The sequence below is a fragment of the Micropterus salmoides genome, unplaced genomic scaffold (genome assembly GCF_014851395.1).
Source record: "Micropterus salmoides isolate LMB-PRFRI ecotype aquatic unplaced genomic scaffold, ASM1485139v1 Ms_hic_scaffold_2, whole genome shotgun sequence".
In the NCBI taxonomy this organism is placed as follows: Eukaryota; Metazoa; Chordata; class Actinopteri; order Centrarchiformes; family Centrarchidae; genus Micropterus; species Micropterus salmoides.
In genome coordinates this window covers 12,850,586-12,869,903 of record NW_024041150.1, presented here as the reverse complement: position 1 = coordinate 12,869,903, position 19,318 = coordinate 12,850,586, and the positions used below count along the sequence as shown (strand labels likewise).

Genomic DNA, 19,318 nt, shown 5'->3' with positions numbered 1-19,318 from the left:
GAGTTCTAAATAAGGTTTTGATTTAATATTGAGTTTTGTGCTCAGAGGTCCTCCTGGAAGAAATAAAAAAGGCAAAATAAAACAAAATGTTCTATAATTGTTTTATTAATTGTAGAATATTCATTTTTTATAAATCAAATGAACTTTTACTCGAAATTTAAAAGAGGAATGAGATCTGTGTGCGAGGTTTTCGAGCTGCTCATGAACGCATCGTGACTTGGTGTAGCGCTGGCTGCGTGGACCTGCCTCTCCAATAAGACATCCAGAGTGTGCCTTCAGTTTTCAGCGTGCTCTCAGCTCTCAGTGGGACAGGATGGAGGACGTGTGCCGTGAAGCCACCGCGGCGGCTGCTTCACTGCTGGTTGGTACTTTGGAAGTTCTGCGCGTCTTTTGACAGAGACTCCACGGTCGGGGGCGATAGACAGGCTGTGTGCAGTGACAAGCCTCTGTGTGGTTTTATGAACATAGAGTTTTTAAACTTGTGAAGGGTCGCAACATGCAGGGTGTGTTGTGAGAGTCAATCAGCAGCTGGTCAGGAGATGTCTTCGGTCCCCACGTGGATTCACCGACAGCGCTGTCGCCTCTGACTGTTTTCCACAAAGCGCGGAGCTGTCACACTGAGGTCGGAGGAAAGGACAGGACGCGATGCGAACAGGATTCCCTACTGCTGCTGCCCCCCTCCTGAACATGTCCAACACCGTCCTACAGACCAACAGTAACCGCCTGTGGAGGTAGTCTGGCTGAAACATGTTTATCTTGTGGGTCCCGGTGAGTTTATTCCTCAGCTTCATCATTTCTCAGACGTGGAGCGTTCAGTTGTCGTGGGAAAACTGGAACGCCGAGTTGCCCAACCGGGGGAATGAGTTTGATAGGCCGAGCTCTCAGCCGCACATCGTTTTTATCCTGGTGGATGATCAAGGCTTCCGGGACGTTGGGTACCACGGCTCTGAGATCAAAACCCCGACTCTGGACAGGCTCGCAGCGCAGGGAGTCAAACTGGAGAATTATTATGTTCAGCCGCTCTGCAGCCCGTCCAGGAGCCAGCTCATGACCGGCAGGTATAGTGGACTAGTCTCCCAACTCCTCCAACAATCTTTATGGAGTTTACTGGATAGTGTCTTGCAAAGGCAGTCCAGGCTGTCTCCCATGCGTCCGTCAGGGCATCAAAGAAAAGAAGAGCCTGGAAACCCCATAGTCAGCTGGAATTGGCACCTGCATGACAACCTGAGGTTGATAATCAGGGGTCATTAATACATTACACATATGATTTTTATTGTCAAGTGGTTTGATCAGACGCGTCACACAGATGGGGTTAACCGTAAAATGTTTTAAAGCTTTTACTTTTATCACACTGTAAAATGAACAAAGAACATGAGAGACAAGTCAACGTCAGGGTCATCAACTGGAAGTATGCCAAACCCTCAGTTACACTACATCATCGCCCCGAGAGTTTTTTTATTATAATAAATTAGATAAGATCAAATAATAAGATAATTACCACAAACACTTAAATTAAAAGCCTAGTCCCATTTAGACGCTTGTCCCTTTTACTGGCCTGGTGTGGCTACATGTTTTGACAAATAAATGCAGGTCTCAATCAGAAACCTGTTTTTTATAGAAGTTCTTTTAGATGTATAAAACATCTGAAAGCCCACTGGGTCGCCCCCTTGAGCTAGTTCTTCTTTAAATTTATATAGGTTTATGTCTATTGTTACCCACCCCCTGGCCAAAGCAAATTCCTTGTATGTGTAAAACCTGCTTGGTAAAAAAGGTGCTTCTGATTCTGTTTCTAGTTCTGAGATGCTTAGATCGCACCAATATAAAATACCTGTTTCCCATCTTTGCTGTGCAAGAGTTTTGTGCAAAAGGACTGAAAGGCCAGTCCCAAATATAGGCAGGGTGAGTTCAGTGATTGAAGCAAATAAAAGCCCAGATTATTAATTGAAGTTTTACAATAAATAATGTCTGACACGTGTTCCTGCAAACAGATGAATGAATGAATTCCTGCATGTTGTAACAATCCAGTGCTGTCATCCTTGTCTTCCTGCAGTTAAAGTGTACACACTATGACATCATTTCTATGGTGCATAGATAGTGGCCCACCTGTTATGTTCCATTTCATGTTAAAGGACATTTATGGTTTATTACAAGCTGGATTTTATTTTTATAGCTCCGTCTCAATTCTTTTGGGTATAATAACATTGTACCCATCAAAGGAAAGTGAGCAGCTGAGGTGGTAAGCGCTGCTGTCTCATTGTGTGCTCTGTGAGTGTGTGCTGGGGTGGTGATGGTGCACTAGATAAGACACTTAACCCCTAGTTGCTCCAGCCATATATAGCAGTTGTATATAATTTAGATAAAGCGTCAGCTAAATGAGTAAATGTAATGTAATGCTGCTGATCAGACAGATCCCGATGCATCTCCTCCTGTTATCAGTGTAGTTGCTATATGATGTCTCAAGCTTCTCTGAAGATACGTGCAAACCTTTGCCGAATAGGGTGTTCTGAGTAACCATAGGTAGCAGAGGCTTGTGGAGGAGGGGATCCCCATCCCAAGCTGATTGGTTTACTCAAATCCTGTCAGGGGGCGGGTTCGAAACAAATCTAAACCTACCCCACTCAAGTAAAAAAAAAACCTCACACGACGAATGCGTCTGAGCGAGCCAACAACTTACGTGCAGCCTGGAGATGCAGTGTGACTGATGAAAGATGTGGCCTTTGTTCTGTGAGATCGTTTTCCTTAAAGCTTGTTATCCTAATTTGATATTAAAAAGTATTTATTTCAGGTGAGGTGTGGCTTCACTATAAAACACTGCAGGAAAAGTAGTTGCTGTGATCTTGGAATGTGGTGAATTGGCTAACAAGAAGTCAAATGAGGGAAGAAACACGAGCAGTCAGACAATTAGAAGTCCAGGTTAGTTAAACACCGTACCTACTGTAGTGGTGCTCACACAGTTTTCCCGTGCAGTGAGGGTTTGCTTGCCACATTACAGGCGCGCTGACTTTCAGTTTACCACAAATAAAGCGGTGTAGATTATCTGGCTTAACTGTTGGCTTGTTTGCAACCTGTCTGATCATCTGACTGCTCAAATTTGTTGTCCCTGTTTGTTGCGACCAGTTCATAGCAGTGCTACTGTTCCAAGATTCAGCGATTACTGTTGGCGAGTACAGTAATGTCATAATCCCTCTGCGAGTCCCACTGTGACCCATCCACCATTGTGTCCCCGAGCAAGACACTTAACCCCTAGTTGCTCCAGAGACGTGCAACCTCTGACATGTATAGCAATTGTAAGTTGCTTTGGATAAAAGCATCAGCAAAATGACTGAATATTATTATTTTAGTATTAGCTGATAGAATTGTTTGGCAGAGCTATGAGAATGAAATCCATGGTGTAATAAACCCTAGTTTTCCAGTGTCTTTGAAATGGACCATAGTAAGAGGGTTTGTCTGTAGTCAGCATTTAGAGACAGTGTGTTTTTTCCACACAGCCAGAAGGAGCTTCAGGAGGTTATATCACTTTTTTAAAAAACCTTTTAGGTTCACGTCACCTTGGAGCAAGCAGTTGAGAATACAGTTTCACCAGAGGGTTCATTCAGTAGCTGTTCTGGAGCTTTTGATCCTATCACATGATCTTCATCGGTGAATCAAACCTTCCTCAGCTTTCAAGCCAACATAGATGAGAGCACCTTTATCAGCAATTGAATGAGGGTGGCTCCTTGGTCACGCCGCTGCCATTAAATGTCATGTCATTAAAAGCAAGGCAAGAAGTACGGCGTGTGACTGAACGATGCACAATCCGACGCAGAGCTGCATCTACGCCTTTCTGTCATAGCCTGCAAAACAGCGCCGCCCAGTGCCTTTGAACCACCAAACTTTGACATCTGCATCCAAATTAGTTTGAAAGACAATGCGGCAATGTCTTTGAACATCACAAATAACCAAATATTAAGCCTCTCTGGACATGTATGAGTTATGCAGTGATGTAGTCATCAGAAAAGTAAACAGACTGTCTTTTCTGTGTAAAGAAATACCTTCACGTCGTTTCCATGGACACAGTAAATAAACAAGGCTGCGCAGACGCCGTGGAAATTATATTAAATATATTATAATTATAAATGTAGGAACCCTGGTCCATGCCAGCATTATTCTTCCTGTTTAAAGCCACTAAATTATGGGAACTGTGGTTGCAAAACGTGGGACGTGATTATGGGGCGCAGTTGTTTGGATTCCGTATGAAGGGGGCCACAGTGTCAGACTTCGAAAAGCCCCGCTCCTGAAAAGTCAGCAAGTGGGCCTTCAGTCAAGATTTTATTTTCTCAGACTAATCTTTCAGTGTTCCCAAATCAGGGAACGGCATTGCTATAGCAACCACTTAGTGTTTTAGTGGGCAGCAGGAAGCTGTAAAGAGATATTCGAGGGCGAGGCTGGTTAACGTATACATTATCACGGGGGGTCAGTTGTGGTCTGGCTTTGTAGTCTGCTTACAGTATGTTTCACATCAGCAGTTCCCTCTTTGTACTCACAGCTCTGCAGGGCCTCTCCTCCACTGCCTCCACCATCTGTTCCACTCCTTAGCTAAGAAGGAGGAGGCTTGCTGGGCACCGCTGTTTTTTGGCAAGCGTCCGAGAATATAATGAGAAAAGTGCGGCCACCTCCTCGTTCCTCCGCTCTCTGTGTTAGCTGCTCCGGTCTATGGCTGGAGCATAGGGGTCCATATGGAAATGCAGATGTACATTCTGTTTCCAGCCTTGTATTCTTGATGGTTGCAGAGGGGGGGGTGTGGGGGTTGAGTCTGAGTGGAAGAACGCCGTCCATCCATGTGTTAACATTGAAACATCAGCCACCTGTGTCAGCTGGACACTCACTGGAGCTCTGTGAGCAGAGTCTTTCTGGCACTCTTGCGTAGACCTGTCAAGGCAAATATCTGTCTGAGGAAAGGATTGAATCCAAAACAAGAGCTTGATTAAGATTTCACAGGCGGTTGGAAGTGGTTACCATGGCAACCACCTGTATCTGAACCCAGCTGAATGCTTAGTAAATATAATCAGACTTTATTCTGACTTTGTTTCCTTTTCTACGCTTGCTGAAGATCTGGGCTGTGAACCGTTCGCTCTGTGTTACCCAGATGGACAGGTTGTCTTGCCTCATAAATTACAGAATATACTCACAGGACTGCAGGGTCAAAATAACATCCTGACACCAAATGATACAGCCCACATATTATCACTCCAATTACTGATTATACTGGCATCGTAAAGGCAGACTGCTGTCTTGCTCAGACTCTTTCACTTCAGCCTTGACACATCGCCTGCAGAGTGGAGTGAAAACCAATCCATACATTCACCTTGTCCACCTGCTTTTCCCATCCAGGGTCATGGGATTGTAGCTATGCTTTCTGGAAGCAATCCCAGAATGTGCTGGCAATCACGCAGGTCACCACTCTTATCATGGAAAGATATTTATATTAGGTCTTGTATGCCTTAATTCTGTGGTTTCCCAGTGATTAGTATGGATACACAGTTGTGGAACCAGGCAGACCGACAGTCTCTCAGTAATGATTTGTAATGAAAACTTTTTAATGTCTACTACAAAGGACAGCTATGTCTACTCGCCACCCTTTGGCCTTGTCACAGGTTGCATATGTTTATGAGCTAGTCACAACTCAGTGTTCGAGTGTTAGATATTTTCAAAGCTGGATGACAACACTTGTGATGGACTGGCGACCTGTCCAGGGTGTACCCTGCCTTCCACCCAATGTCAGCTGGGATTGGCTCCAGCCCCCCGCAACCCTGTACGCAGGATAAGTGGTTGACGATGGATGGATGACAACACCATGACTATATCTGTATGTGTATGAATATCTTTTGACTTGACATGTCATTTGAATGACGGGGCCTGTTTGTAATGTTGTGGCAGTTGATTTCTCGGGGGTTTAATAGCTTTGACTGTACACCCTGGGAAGCAGCAGAAGGACGTTTTGTACAGTCCTTAGTCAGTTGAATTTGGTCAGAACCAAATCAAATGGGAGAAAAGGGTCCATGTTAGAAATGGCTTGAGCTTCTTTAGTTATTTGAAAACTTGTTAAGATATGATGAATGAGTTGATAAGGTTACCAAAACCAGGAGTGTGATTAAAAGATTAAAAGGACCTGGCAGATTTATAGCAGCAGTTGTACGGCTGTTGTTGGAACTGCAGCAAAGCACTTTAACCTTCTATTAACAGCAGCTTGAGAAAGATTTTCTACGCTGTCCGGCCCCCTGGGAAACTCATGGCATCAGAAAAATTTCAACCCGTCTGGCTTTCTTTAAGCTGCACTGATGAGATTAGAAGCTTAAAGTCAGAGCTTTTCTTCAAGTTCAGAGCCCCCACCACGCTCCCACTGATCTTTACTGATCAAGAGAGGTGCATTGCCAAAGGTGAGGGCAGAGGTTGCTCCTCTGGGCAGCACCTAAAAATTGAGAAATGTTAGATATGTTTGAGGAATGTACACATGATATGGTGGACTAATATTTCTGAAAACCTTCCACTTGTTTTGGATTCTTCTGTGTCAAAGATGAATGTTCCAGAGCTTGAGAGCCATGTCAACTTACCTGTCCAGACAAATCCAGCATGTGGGCTTTCTGGCTTGAAATGAATTTTCACCTCACCTTACTTCCGTGAGTTGGACTGCTGGATCATTTGTGTTTATGTGCATTACTCGCACAAGTAACACAACAGTGAATATGCACCCTTAATCCGGTTTACTAGATTTTGCTGTGATTTAATTTAAATTAAGGCCTCAAAAGAATGCCGAAATAAGTACTCATGATGTGTATCTGTAAAAAGAATGAATTCATGCTTTGTCAGGTCTGTCTGAAAGACAACAACTTTTAAAATGCTTGTTTTCTTAAATGAGTGTGGATTGATAAGCCGTCAACAAATATAAGATGAATAATGCACTCTGGGGTCCCAGCGCAATGAGGAGCAGATCTCAACAGGGTTTTTCGTGGCTCAAAATGAGACAGGTGGTACCAACCCTACATTCTGAGAGCACAGTGTTTGTGTGGGGTAGTAGCGTACTATGAGCTCTTAAAGATAAGATGGTGCCTGACCATTAAGGGCCTTGTATGTAAGCAGAATGATTTTAAATTCTATTCTGGATTGTACAGAGAGCCAGTGCAGAGAAGCTAAAACAAAAGAAATATTATCTCTTTATCTAGTTTTTGTCAGAACACGTGCTGCAGCATTCTGAATCAACTGGAGAGTCTTAAGCGACTTATTTGGGCAATCTGATAATAAAGAATTGCAGTAATCCAGCCTAGAAGTAACACATGCATGGACTAATGCATAATTTTGTCAGGAAAAAAAAAGATTTTCTTGAAGTGTGTTTTATGTGACAGTTAAAGGACATCTCCTGATCAAAGATAACTCAGAGATTCCTCACGGGGGTGCTGGAGGCCAGGGCGATATATCTTTAGATTATGAGTCTTGGAGGTGTTTTGGGCCAAGTACATTAACTTCAGTTTTGTCTGAGTTTACCGTCAGAAAATTGCTGGTCATCCAGGTTTTTACATCCTACAGCATGCTCGAAGTTTACCTAACTGATTAGTTTCATCTGGCTTGATTATAAATTGTGATTTGTATTCACCTTTATCTGTATATGTGGCAGACATGTTATCAGATGTAGGTATTGTAAACAAATGCACTCTGGCTTTGTAGCTGCTGCACAGGACAGCGTTCAGTCACACATGTAGAGGCGCATAGAGCATCGCAGACTGCAATTTGCAACAGCATTTTTAAACGCCTGCTGGTGATATAAAACTATATTAAAACATTGAACGGTAGGAAAAGCAGTTTTGTTTTCTTTAGTGATTATTTTTGCTGACGCAACTGCAGTTACAAATGACAGAAATCCAGTGTAACACTTGTTAGAAAACAGTGTTCACCATGAACCCCCCATCAGTTTTGTCGAAAGCTGGAGGCAGGTCCAAATCTGACGGAGACAACCGCCTTGTAGTTCTCTATGCAGGAAAAAGCCCTGCTCAAAAGATACTTCTGTCATGTTTGAACACTGTGCTCTTATATTATAGCCCACTGGAATTTATTCTGGTCTAAACCATAAGAGGGGTCGTTTATTTGCTCAAAGCAGCTCTTTTTCACTCTGCTCCTCACCTGCTACAGCTACTTATTCACACACTTCCCATCTGTCCACACTTATCTCAAACTCTTAGCCTCTCAGTCACCCTTTTCTACTTGTTTCAGTCCCTCTTTTACTTCCCCACCTCACCCTACTACTCCAGTCTGTCCTAGAACTATGTGTTGCCCAATGATGAACCAAGCAAATGTATGTTTGGGGTGATGAATAAGCAAAGTTTCTGGAGAAGTTGTGGTTAGAATTTGCTGAATAGGAAATCTTGATAAAAAAAAGAACCTCCATTATCTTAAGAGTCTGTAAAATAGAGAACATAAGAAAGGAGCGAAACTGAAGGGAGATATTAAGAGATAGTAAGACAGTAAATGAAGAGCCTGCCGAAAGGAAGAGCTAAGTAAGACGAACTACTCCAGAGCTGACTTTGATTAAATGCTGAGTACCGAGTTGAGGCTGCTGATTTGAACCATATGTGTGGAGGACGTGGAGCGGGAATATAAGAGAAGGCCCCAGCCTGGGCAGGAGGTTTGCTCGGGACACTCGACAACCTCAGTGGCTGGAGAGGTGGCCAATGCACTTGTCTTGTGGAACTTAAGCGATTGCCGGCATTCTGTGATTTGAATTTAATGGTGTGTGCGATTTGTTGGCCTTGTGGCTCAGCGGCTGTCTAAATAAACCAGAGAGATAGTCTGATCAGAGCAGCGTTTAAGACCACAAGATTGTTACTGAAGGAATGCATCAGCACCCTTTGGCATGATAAGATAAGGAATTGAGGCGCTGTCTGGAAGATGTATTTCCCTGCCTGTTTGTGGCTTGAGTCCATGCTAGATAAGGGATGCATATATACCTGACCCCAGAGCTTTGGCCCCAATGCTTGGTTTTGAACAAACTTATAAATCAGTCAGATTGGACATGTGATGGGACTGCAGTCATTATCTTAAGGCCTCATAAATACATACCTCATAAAGAGCTAGAGCTGTCCCTCAGGTGCCCCAAAATCAGCAAAGTCAAGACCTAGCTCTCTTGTGAACCCCCTCGTATGTCAAAGAGACACTTCATAGGGATACTTTGAAAAGTCTTTGCACACTGCCTTGTACCATTCTCCGTCAGAGCCTCAGGCTGGTTTGACTGATTTGTGGAGGGATCACAGGCTGCACTTAGCATGACATTCTCATTACACGCCTGTAACCTTTTGGTATGTGAACACCACCAAACTGGCAGGAGTTTAAACCCAGGCTCTTGTGGGGACAAAGCTTAAACACACTCACTTTGCGCATGCATGTGGTCTCTATTCTTGTTCTTTCTTATCACTTTCTGGGTCGAATCATCCATTTTTTTCACTTCAAGTTCACCAAAGCCCCTTTTCTCTCAGTCCCGTCCTCCTCTTGGTATTAATGCAAAAGTGGTTGACAAATAAAAATAAATGGAAGTGAAGGGCAGAAGTGGAAAAATGATCCTTGCATAAATGGAATGAATACAAAAGGAGAATGAAGATAATTGAGCGTGTTACATCCAAAAGTCATTTTGTAGACATTTATGGGCTGGTAACAAAGCTAAATTCACCATGTACGGTATTTGTGGAAAGTCTGGAGAGATTATGGAGAACAAGGTTTTATAAGTACTCATTCTTCATCGAGTTAATTATATACTATGTGGATTTTTTCAACAAAATGGAGTAAACAAGCTTCTTTATATCTTGTTTTTCTAAAGAAACACATTCCCATGCCAGGCTGTGTAGATTTATTTTGTTAATGTTGTTATCATACCCACAAACCCATGTTGCCTTTACTTCTTCCCTTCATTCCCATCCCTTTCTTAGTTCATTGCATTCAAATCTCGTTGCCTAATGACAGACCAACAATGCCTCCTCTATCCCCCAGTGTGCATGTTTGTAGTTGGGTTTCAGAGCTCCCCCTGCATAGACCACCAAGTGACAAGAAATTCTTCTCATCGCCATATGAAACCAAGACTCTCTTGGCTCCCACCAGGGCCGGTGTGGTCTCATTTTGAATTCACTGACCTGACCTCAAAGGCTTGCAATAGAGGTATCAAATTCAGAATTGTGCTTTATTATTATCCTGAGGAGTTATACATTTTAAAGATCCTGGGAACCAGCTTTGAAATCCGTGGGAATCATTGTTGCCAAGTTGTAAACATTATAGTTTCCTAACTTGATTTCCAAAAGGTTTGGAGGCATCAAACCCAGATGGCATTTTCCATTAGCATTTTGCACAGACAGTAATTATCCGCAGAGCACAAACAGCTCCGTCTAAACAGGTTGATCCAGAACATCACCCACTGCAGCTGGAATTGAAGCAAATTGGTGATGAGGTGGTTCAGTGGTCAGGGTTTGCCCCAGGAAATTGGTTAGTGTCGGTGGTAAGGGCTAAACTGTGACACAATATGATACACAGACACATTTCACATACACACGTATCAGTCTGTATGGTTGCTACCTAGCTACAGCTAACATCTGGTACAAAATAAAACTTTAAAGTTATTAAAAACAGAAACAGACAGACCTGTGAAGGTAAATGGTTTTGGATTAACATCAGATTCAAAGTCTGATTATCTTGTCTGGGACAATAAACAATGTTTATGTTTATGACACTTGTTAGCAAGACTAGCTGTATCAATCGTGTCTTATTACAAACCATTTCATCGGTTTTAAGTTACAACCTGCTCTATTTAGCTGTGTGATGAGATTTCAATAGGTTGATAGCAGCAGTCTGTGGTGTCCAGACTGGTAGGGTGTTACGTCTACGGCAATGCCAGTGACTCTCTAAGGCTGCTTGATGCTAAATGCTAACACCAGCATGCTAAAATACTGAACACACAATGTTTACATGCTGATATACAATCTTCAATATGTTCACTGTCTTAGTTTAGCATGTTAGCATGCTAGTAGATCTGAGATAAGTCATTTTGCAGGTATTTGGTTATAAACCAAAGTATTGGACAAATACAAATTTTGATCTGATGATGGTGCCAGGTCAGGAGTCAGAGGACCATCAAAATTATTACAATTTCTTCCATCCAATAATAGGACTGACATTGCCATCCATGGCTTGCTTTAGAAACTGCTACAAGCTAGACTGAAGTACTGTATGTGTGAGATGTCTGCATTTCAATAATATCTGTTTTTATGTGGGAAAATGATCACATCCGGCTCCATAGGTTTATGTCTTTTGATTGACGCTGTTTTTATTAGTAGGAGACGAGCACCAGCTCATGGACACATGCAGACCAACATCACAATAACTGCAGTTGAACACAGCTTGTTTACCATCCTCTTGACTGGTTAGTGCAGTATCAGCCTGTTAAAGTGACTGGAGAGAAACTGTTTTGAAGTGGAAAATCTTTCTTGAATGTTCCAAATAGTAGTTTAAAAAATACACCAGATTTAAATTTGTAGATGGTAACACAAAGCCAGGGGTGTTGCCATGAATTCTCACTCCCTAAAATGTCAAAGAAGACTTTTTTCTAAGTACCTAAATTTTTATTGGCAATGATTTAAGATGACGTAAGTATTATTTTATCACAGATCTCCCTCCATCATGCTAAGGTTAAGTAAACTTCACCAAACTGAAACAGAAGCATCTATAAACTTGCTGAAATACCAGCCTAGCCAGCTGTGCTGCATGCAGGTTAGTTAGTATGTATTTGCAGTAGCAGTCTGTGATTTAATAGGGATATGTGAAGTGATCTTTGTATTGTTTTAGTTGAGTAGGCTTTAAGTTGTAAATCATTGAATTTATTGCTATATATGGAACGTTGCACACACACCACACGGTGGTGAATCCCTTGACGGACTTTTGCATTCTCAAGGGGCAATAGAGGTTTGCTAGGGCTGACCACCTTCTGGTTCTCCTTGAACTGAGTCCTCCTCTCTGGAAATCTAAACCAGACACTTATTTTCACTCCCTTTCCCTGGTGACAGCTTGACTGCGCACCGCTAACCTCAGGAGAGGGCGAGGGAGGGTCAGAAAAGGGAAGACGGGGAAGAGGCATCTGGCAACATCAGGTCCTTGTCTCCTGGGTGTCTTGCGTTCACTTAAAGCAGATGGGAATGGAGAGTCAGACAAATGAAGTCAGAGCTGCTTCCAAAGTCCCAGCTGGGTTGCCTCAATGTGGGCCAAGAACACAGTTAGTCACAGTCTCAATAATGATAAAGTTGGCCTGGCTCCTTAAAAGTCAGACCACTAATTCCACAGCTCAAAGTTTTAATTGATTTCATTCAAAGTTGCAGCAAGTAGTCTACTCAGTACTAATGCTGGATATCTGTTGGAAAAAATATTTATTTTCGGGCTAATTAGAGATCTTCACAGGTCCAAAATGTTTGACCTCATCTAAAATGGATTCAGAACCTGGGGAAGAAACCAGACGGGCATAAACAAACTTTAAAAAAAGAGACCCAATCCAAAAGTAATCAGTGTCTGAATACACCCGCATATAATTAGAAATGAGCCAAAAGGCAGTTTGCCCAAATAGACGGAAAACATCAACTCTGTCAGCAACATGATGAGCTACCAATTACCAAGCAGCCACGCTCGAGAAGAGTAGCAAACATTATTAAACACTCTCCACCTTGTCTAAAAACGATGATGATGCACCACATAGCTAAACCTGGGATTTATCATATTGACACAGACAGGGACTCACAGCAATAGAACAGGAACCTGCTCAGTCCGGCAGCCTCTTGCTTGGTCACTTTGACAACTTTGCTAACACAGCCAAACATCAAGCAAGTGCAACAACACAAGCCAGCTAATAAGTTATTACTAACTAGTCCAACAGCAAGAAGGCCAGCTCGAAATCTGTCCTGCATACTTTCAGCCTTTTTGGCTCACGCCAGCAAGTAAAAGCCAGTCCAATATTTACTCTTGTCCGGTCTCTTGCTTGTTACCTCTCTTTTTCTCTTCCTCGCTTCCTCCGACTTCTTCTTCGGTCTCTGCCAAGGTTATTATAGTTTGGGATTTTTCATTAGTTTTTATTTTTATTTCGTTTTGACTTTTTGTTTTCAATTTCAGTTTAGTTTTAATTAGTTTTTAACGTGAGTTTTTATTTTTTGAAAATGCTTAGTTTTAGTTTAGTTTTTATTAGCGTTAGTTTTAGTCTTTGTCGCTGCAGGATGCCAAGCTCAGTTCAGTTAGTTTTTTCACAAAACATTAAAATACAAGTACAATCATTAGAAATAATGCAGATTTATGAAAAGGGACACCTTTTTTTATATATGAAGTACTGACACATTGTCGAAATAATTACTACCAATAAATGAAGCACATGCAATCTACAGTATTTTATCTAACCTACATACAGAAAACCCTAAGAGCTAACTACCCTAATCCTACAGTGGTCCCAAGAAATTCATTACATCAGTCTCTAACTCTATCATTCTCGGTTAAATAGGTGACATACAATAAATGGTGGAATAAATGGAGCTCACAATCAATAGACAAGTTTATCCTACACCAGGATGAGCTCTAAGCCACATTTACATTTATTCATCACTTTTATCCAAAGCAACTTACAATTGCTACATATGTCAGAGGTTGCACACCACTAGAGCAACAAGGGGTTAAGTGTCTTGCTCAGGGACACAGTGGGGATTGAACCCAGGTCTCTCACACCAAAGGCATGTGTCTTAAGCCAGACCATCAGAATGGAACACAACAAAACAATGAAAAGAAAACTACCAAGACAGTGACTCACTACCTGCAACCCAAACTTAACAAAACACAACTCTATTCAATTGTTGCATTCATATTATTTTGTACACATGTATGTATAAAAGATAATAGAAACATGTTCAAATCACACCAACTACGCAGCTGATCCCTACCTGGGTCTCCCCGACTACTTTAGCCTACCCCTAACGTTACATGGGGCTCTCAGTGGTCGCCACCTTCTAAGCTGCGGCCAGACGCTGCCCTGACCCCGGGCTCTCTTGACGGACACGCAGCGTGCCAGCTCTTCACGCGAAGGACAAAATCATAACACACCCATGGCTCACCAATAGGTGCCTATCGACTAATCATCGCACACACCGCTGAACTGATCAGCTGCCCCGGAACGTTAGTTCCCCAGCTTCATATCTACTCGAAATGTAGGCTTATTAGGACCTAGAAAATACAAAAATAAACGACAACTAAGGACATTTACTCTTTCATTTTAGTTAGTTTTGCAAATCTACAACACAGTTTTAGCAAGTTATCATTTTTTTGTAAAGCCTTGTTTTTATTCTTGTTTGAGTTAACAACAATGTTTTTTCACATCTAGTTTTCGTTATTGCGTTCGTCTTCGTTAATGATTAAAACCTTGGTCTCTGCCGTGATATCCATACTGAGAATACTGAGCTAGCTTCTTCCAAAGAACTTACATTGCTACATTATAAACATTCTGCATCCTCTTATAGTTTGCTTGCTGAAGAGTCATGTTGGTGCCTTAAAGCCTTGTGACAGGGTTCGGCAAATAAGGCTGTCATCAGGCCAAATTTTTTTTCAAGTTAGATGGTGGGCCAGAACATCGTCAATTGACCATTTATATTCCAATTTCTACTGTGTGTGCAAGTAGCTCAGCTGGTAATGCACAAGACTCCTGTTCAGAGTGTTGTGTGTTCAATCCTCACATGCTGCTAGTATTTTTTCTTCCTTTTTTAACAAATTGCGTGGCGGGCCAGCTTTGGCCCGGGGGCCACTTGTTGCCGACCACGGCTGTATGATGTTGTCATGATAAATGTCCTGCTCAGGATTCCAATGTTACATACAAGCACATCACTTTGTGTTAAAAGTCGTGGGGACATAAGGGCTCAGATTAGGGGTGTGATGATACACTATGATGTGTGACGATGCATGAGAACAAGACGAGAAAGTTTTTAACTCTATTTTGAAGAAATATGAAATGCTTAAATATATAACTGGGGGTTCTGGGGGTTAAATTACTGCATTCTGGAGGAATTTTCTGCTCCAATTAATGGAGGAAATGTCTTTATTTATATAAAGAGAAACAAAAACAACAGCTGGTAGGTGACAATTCATAAATATAAAAATATAACCAAAATAATATAATTTATATATATATATAATATAATGATGTAATTTTTTTAGCTTTTTTTTTTAGATATAATTTTTTTTTTTGGGACAATGTATATTTGTTTCTTCTATATTTAAATCTAAATATTTAAATTTCTGTAATTCAGTTTCTTGCTACTTATCAGCTGACAGAAATACCAATATCTGTGATACAATAATATCAGCTGATATTAGCCATCAGTTGGCCTCTATGTTAAGATTGAAGATTCAAAGGTTTGTTTTAGATTTAGATCTAGAAATACCAGATCAATCAAGCATTTAGTGCTCACTCTTGATACTAGACACATCTCAGTACTCTCTGCTACAAACACATTTTTGTCAGTACACAAGAAGCATTGATGTTCAGTGCCTAGCCCTACTCAACCAGTAAGCAGTAATTGGTAGGCATTAAGTAATCCGGGACTGACGCAACTGTTCTTACCTGAGTAGAAATCTAGCAGCCATACGTTCTTCAGATGTAATATTTTACCATATATAAAACTGTAATAATGGTATTGTTTTTCATTTGGGTTTGTCAGGTCTATCAAGGAAGCATTTACATAACTTTGGATTTTATTTCCAAAACTTTATTGGTGACGTTGACAATCATTGAGCAATTGATGATGATGTGGTGATGTGGGAATGCAAGAGTCTTGAAACTGAACTGACTTAATCCTTCCTTTACTGCCAAAATCACCTGAGAGTTTACATTTGCAGTGAAGTGAATTAGAACAATTACTTACTAACTAACTAACATCCAGAATCCTCTATACTTAGTGTCTGTTCTTCGCTTGTCAATAGTGTTGTGTAGGCTTGTTTCCAAGATGGCAGCCACCGCATCATTAGCTCGAGGTCACAACTCTGTTTCCTGTCTGGGCTTGAGTGACAGGTCTTCTGTTTTTGCTCTGCCCCCACCCCCGTAACTACCATTACCCATCCTCCTCCTTTCAGTGAAATGTTAGACATCAGTTGAACATTATCCTGCACTTGGCTTGCCAGCCTATAAGCACTCTTCTGTCAGCTCCAATGTGTTTGCTTTGGAATGGGTCCATTGTAATTAAGATTGAGTTGAATAATGTATCAGTGTGTAAATTCCAATACAAAGTGACTCTGTGACTGGACAAACTATTGCCTTTGAATGTGGGGGTGGGGTGGGGGATCTAGTCTTCAGATTTATAAACTACTGGCAGCATTTTCTGTGTTTAGATTATTTTATTGAAATGTCATACAGTAGTGAGCATTATGTAAACTCATGCAGCAGGGTCCATAGAGGATAGAGCCTGAAGAATACAGAGGAAGGCTTTTCAGCATTTTTGGAAACATAGCCAAGTCATAACTGTCATTTAGTGGCAGGAAAGCAAAGTAAAATCGTCAGCTGTAATGTCATGGCTTGGTGCTTCATTCTATTACAGCAAATTCATTTAATGGTAAATGGATTGTATTTGTATTGTGCCTTTCTAGTTTTCTGACCTCTCAAAGTGCTTTACACATTCATACACTTATGGCAAGGTGCCGACTCATCAGAAACACCAACTCTCATTATCTCATACACTGATGGCACAGCGATCGGGAGCAATTTGGCGTTCAGTATCTTGCCCAAGGACACCCAGACTGGAGGACTGTCTTAAAGGATTAGAGGATGGGTTTTCTGTGTTGAGTTTCATATGTTGAAATAAATTAAGGCAAATTAACTGGCTTAACTTTTCAGGCTTTGCTAACTAGTTGACCAGCTTTCATCAAAGTTGCATATTACTTTAAAATGTCTCTGACGATGTCTCTTATGTTTTATCTTGTAGGTATCAGATCCACACAGGCCTTCAGCACTCCATCATTCGAGCTACCCAGCCCAACTGCCTGCCCTTGGAAAATGTCACCCTGCCCCAGAAGCTCAAGCAAGCGGGCTACTCCACCCACATGGTGGGCAAGTGGCACCTGGGTTTCTACAAGCGTGGATGCCTGCCCACCCAGCGTGGCTTTGACACTTTCTTTGGCTCCCTGCTAGGAAGTGGGGACTACTATAGTCACTATAAATGTGAAGGGCCCGGTATGTGTGGATATGATTTGTATGAAGGGGAAGAGGCAGCTTGGGAACAGGACCGCGGCATGTACTCGACCGTGATGTTTACTCAAAAGGCTATCAACATCTTAGCCAATCACAACCCTCGTAGACAACCTTTGTTTCTCTATTTAGCCTATCAGGCGGTTCATTCTCCACTGCAGGTTCCAGCCCGCTACCTCGAACGCTACAAGGGCATTCCAAACTTGCATCGTCGTAAATATGCTGCCATGGTGTCTTGCCTGGATGAAGCTATCCACAACCTCACGTTAGCGCTAAAACGCTACGGTTATTATGACAACACAGTGATAGTGTACTCCTCAGATAACGGGGGCCAGCCATTAGCAGGCGGAAGCAACTGGCCCTTGAGGGGGAGTAAAGCCACCTACTGGGAAGGGGGGATTAGGGCAGTGGGCTTTGTTCACAGTCCCCTGTTGGTAAACAAAGGGACAAAATGTCGATCTTTGGTCCACATCACTGACTGGTTCCCCACACTGGTGACCCTGGGTGAAGGGACTTTAGACGAAGACCTAAATCTGGATGGGTACGATGTCTGGGAGGCTATCAGTGAAGGCCGCCCATCTCCTCGCCAGGACATTCTTCATAACATCGACCCAATTTACATCAAAGCCAAGAATGGCTCGTGGAAGGCCGGGTATGGCTTATGGAACACGGCCATCCGGGCCGCCCTCCGGGTTGGCCACTGGAAGCTTCTGACAGGTGTCCCCGGCTACAGCGACTGGGTACCCCCGCAGACCTTCTCCAACCAGCGGCTAACCAATCGCTGGCATAATGAGCGCGTCCGTTGGGACCGGGGGAAGTCCATCTGGCTGTTCAACATCACAGCCGACCCTTTTGAGAGAGTGGACTTGTCTCAGCGTTACCCTCACATAGTGAAGAAGATGCTAATGCGGCTAGCGCAGTACAACAAGACTGCAGTGCCGGTACGCTACCCAGCTAAAGATCTGCGCTCTAACCCTCAGTACAATGGGGGCGTGTGGGGACCCTGGTACAAAGACGAGAGGGAGAAGCAAGAGGAGGAAGAGAGATACAATAACTTGTTCACCAACCATCTTGGAAAAAGAAGGTGGAAAAAGAAATCAAAGAACAGGAAGTTGAAAAGAAAGGTAGAAGAGTAGCCTCCCCCATTTGTGAAAGACTTTGGTTGCCTTTTCTCAGGGATTGACACTTCTTGTTTCAGGATTATCCTCTTCAGACGCTCTAACTCCAGTTAGTTTTAACTTGACTCCAGTACATACTGTATGAAAAACAATGCAGATGGACCTTTTCAAATGCCTCAAGAGAATAAGAAAAAGATCCACTCGTTCAAACACTACTGTCATGCCCAGACACAACTTAAGACCTCATGTTAATCTTAGGGCCATAAAGAATGTTTATTTTTCTAGATTGTTTTGCATGCGTGAACTGTTGTCACCTTTGGATTGTTCTGTAGATTCATGTTAGACAAAAAAAAAATCTTCCTAGACAGTTGCCAGACATTTTGGTGACAGAAATAAGACATAGTTCTATTACGTTGATGTTGATTGCTGTGATACGGTATTGTGGAAACAGATGTAGGATTTATGTGATGTGTGAGTCGATGTACGTTGGTTTTATAAGCACAGTCTGTGTGAACTTTAGAATACTGTTCCCTTTTTCAGATGATGTCTGGTCTGCCACCAGGCCAACCTGAATGTAAGACAAGCTAGCAGAATAAAAGCCCCAGTCACAAAGCTCTTTGTCTCCTACCATCTTTCAAGTTCTGTCTGTTGTGCATTTTATTACAGCCACATTTCCTTGATTATGATGACAATAAGTACTGTTATAACTGGAAACATTTTAAGATCTCTTTTATATTTAGAAGCTGACATGCACCTAGTAAGTACATTTATTCATGGAAAATACAGTGAAGTGGGATCTGAGTGGTGATAAAGACCTAATTGCTTTCTTACAGTCCTGCCTTGTCAGTCATGGTGTATTGTACAAGAAGTTGCGATCAAGGGAAAAAGAGAAATGGGACTAATAACATGGAGTCAACAGAACGTACAATCTGTAACACTATAT

General features: G+C 42.2%; 1 protein-coding gene across 1 annotated transcript; it reads left to right on the top strand.

The window, feature by feature from the left end:
- Positions 1 to 258: 258 nt before the first annotated feature.
- arsj (arylsulfatase family, member J) lies at positions 259 to 18,987 on the top strand. Its single transcript, XM_038732689.1, has 2 exons — positions 259 to 1,058; positions 16,995 to 18,987. Exons 1-2 carry the CDS (start codon positions 748 to 750, stop codon positions 18,391 to 18,393), a joined length of 1,710 nt encoding a protein of 569 aa, XP_038588617.1. The 5' UTR covers positions 259 to 747; the 3' UTR covers positions 18,394 to 18,987.
- The last annotated feature ends 331 nt before the right edge of the window (positions 18,988 to 19,318 follow it).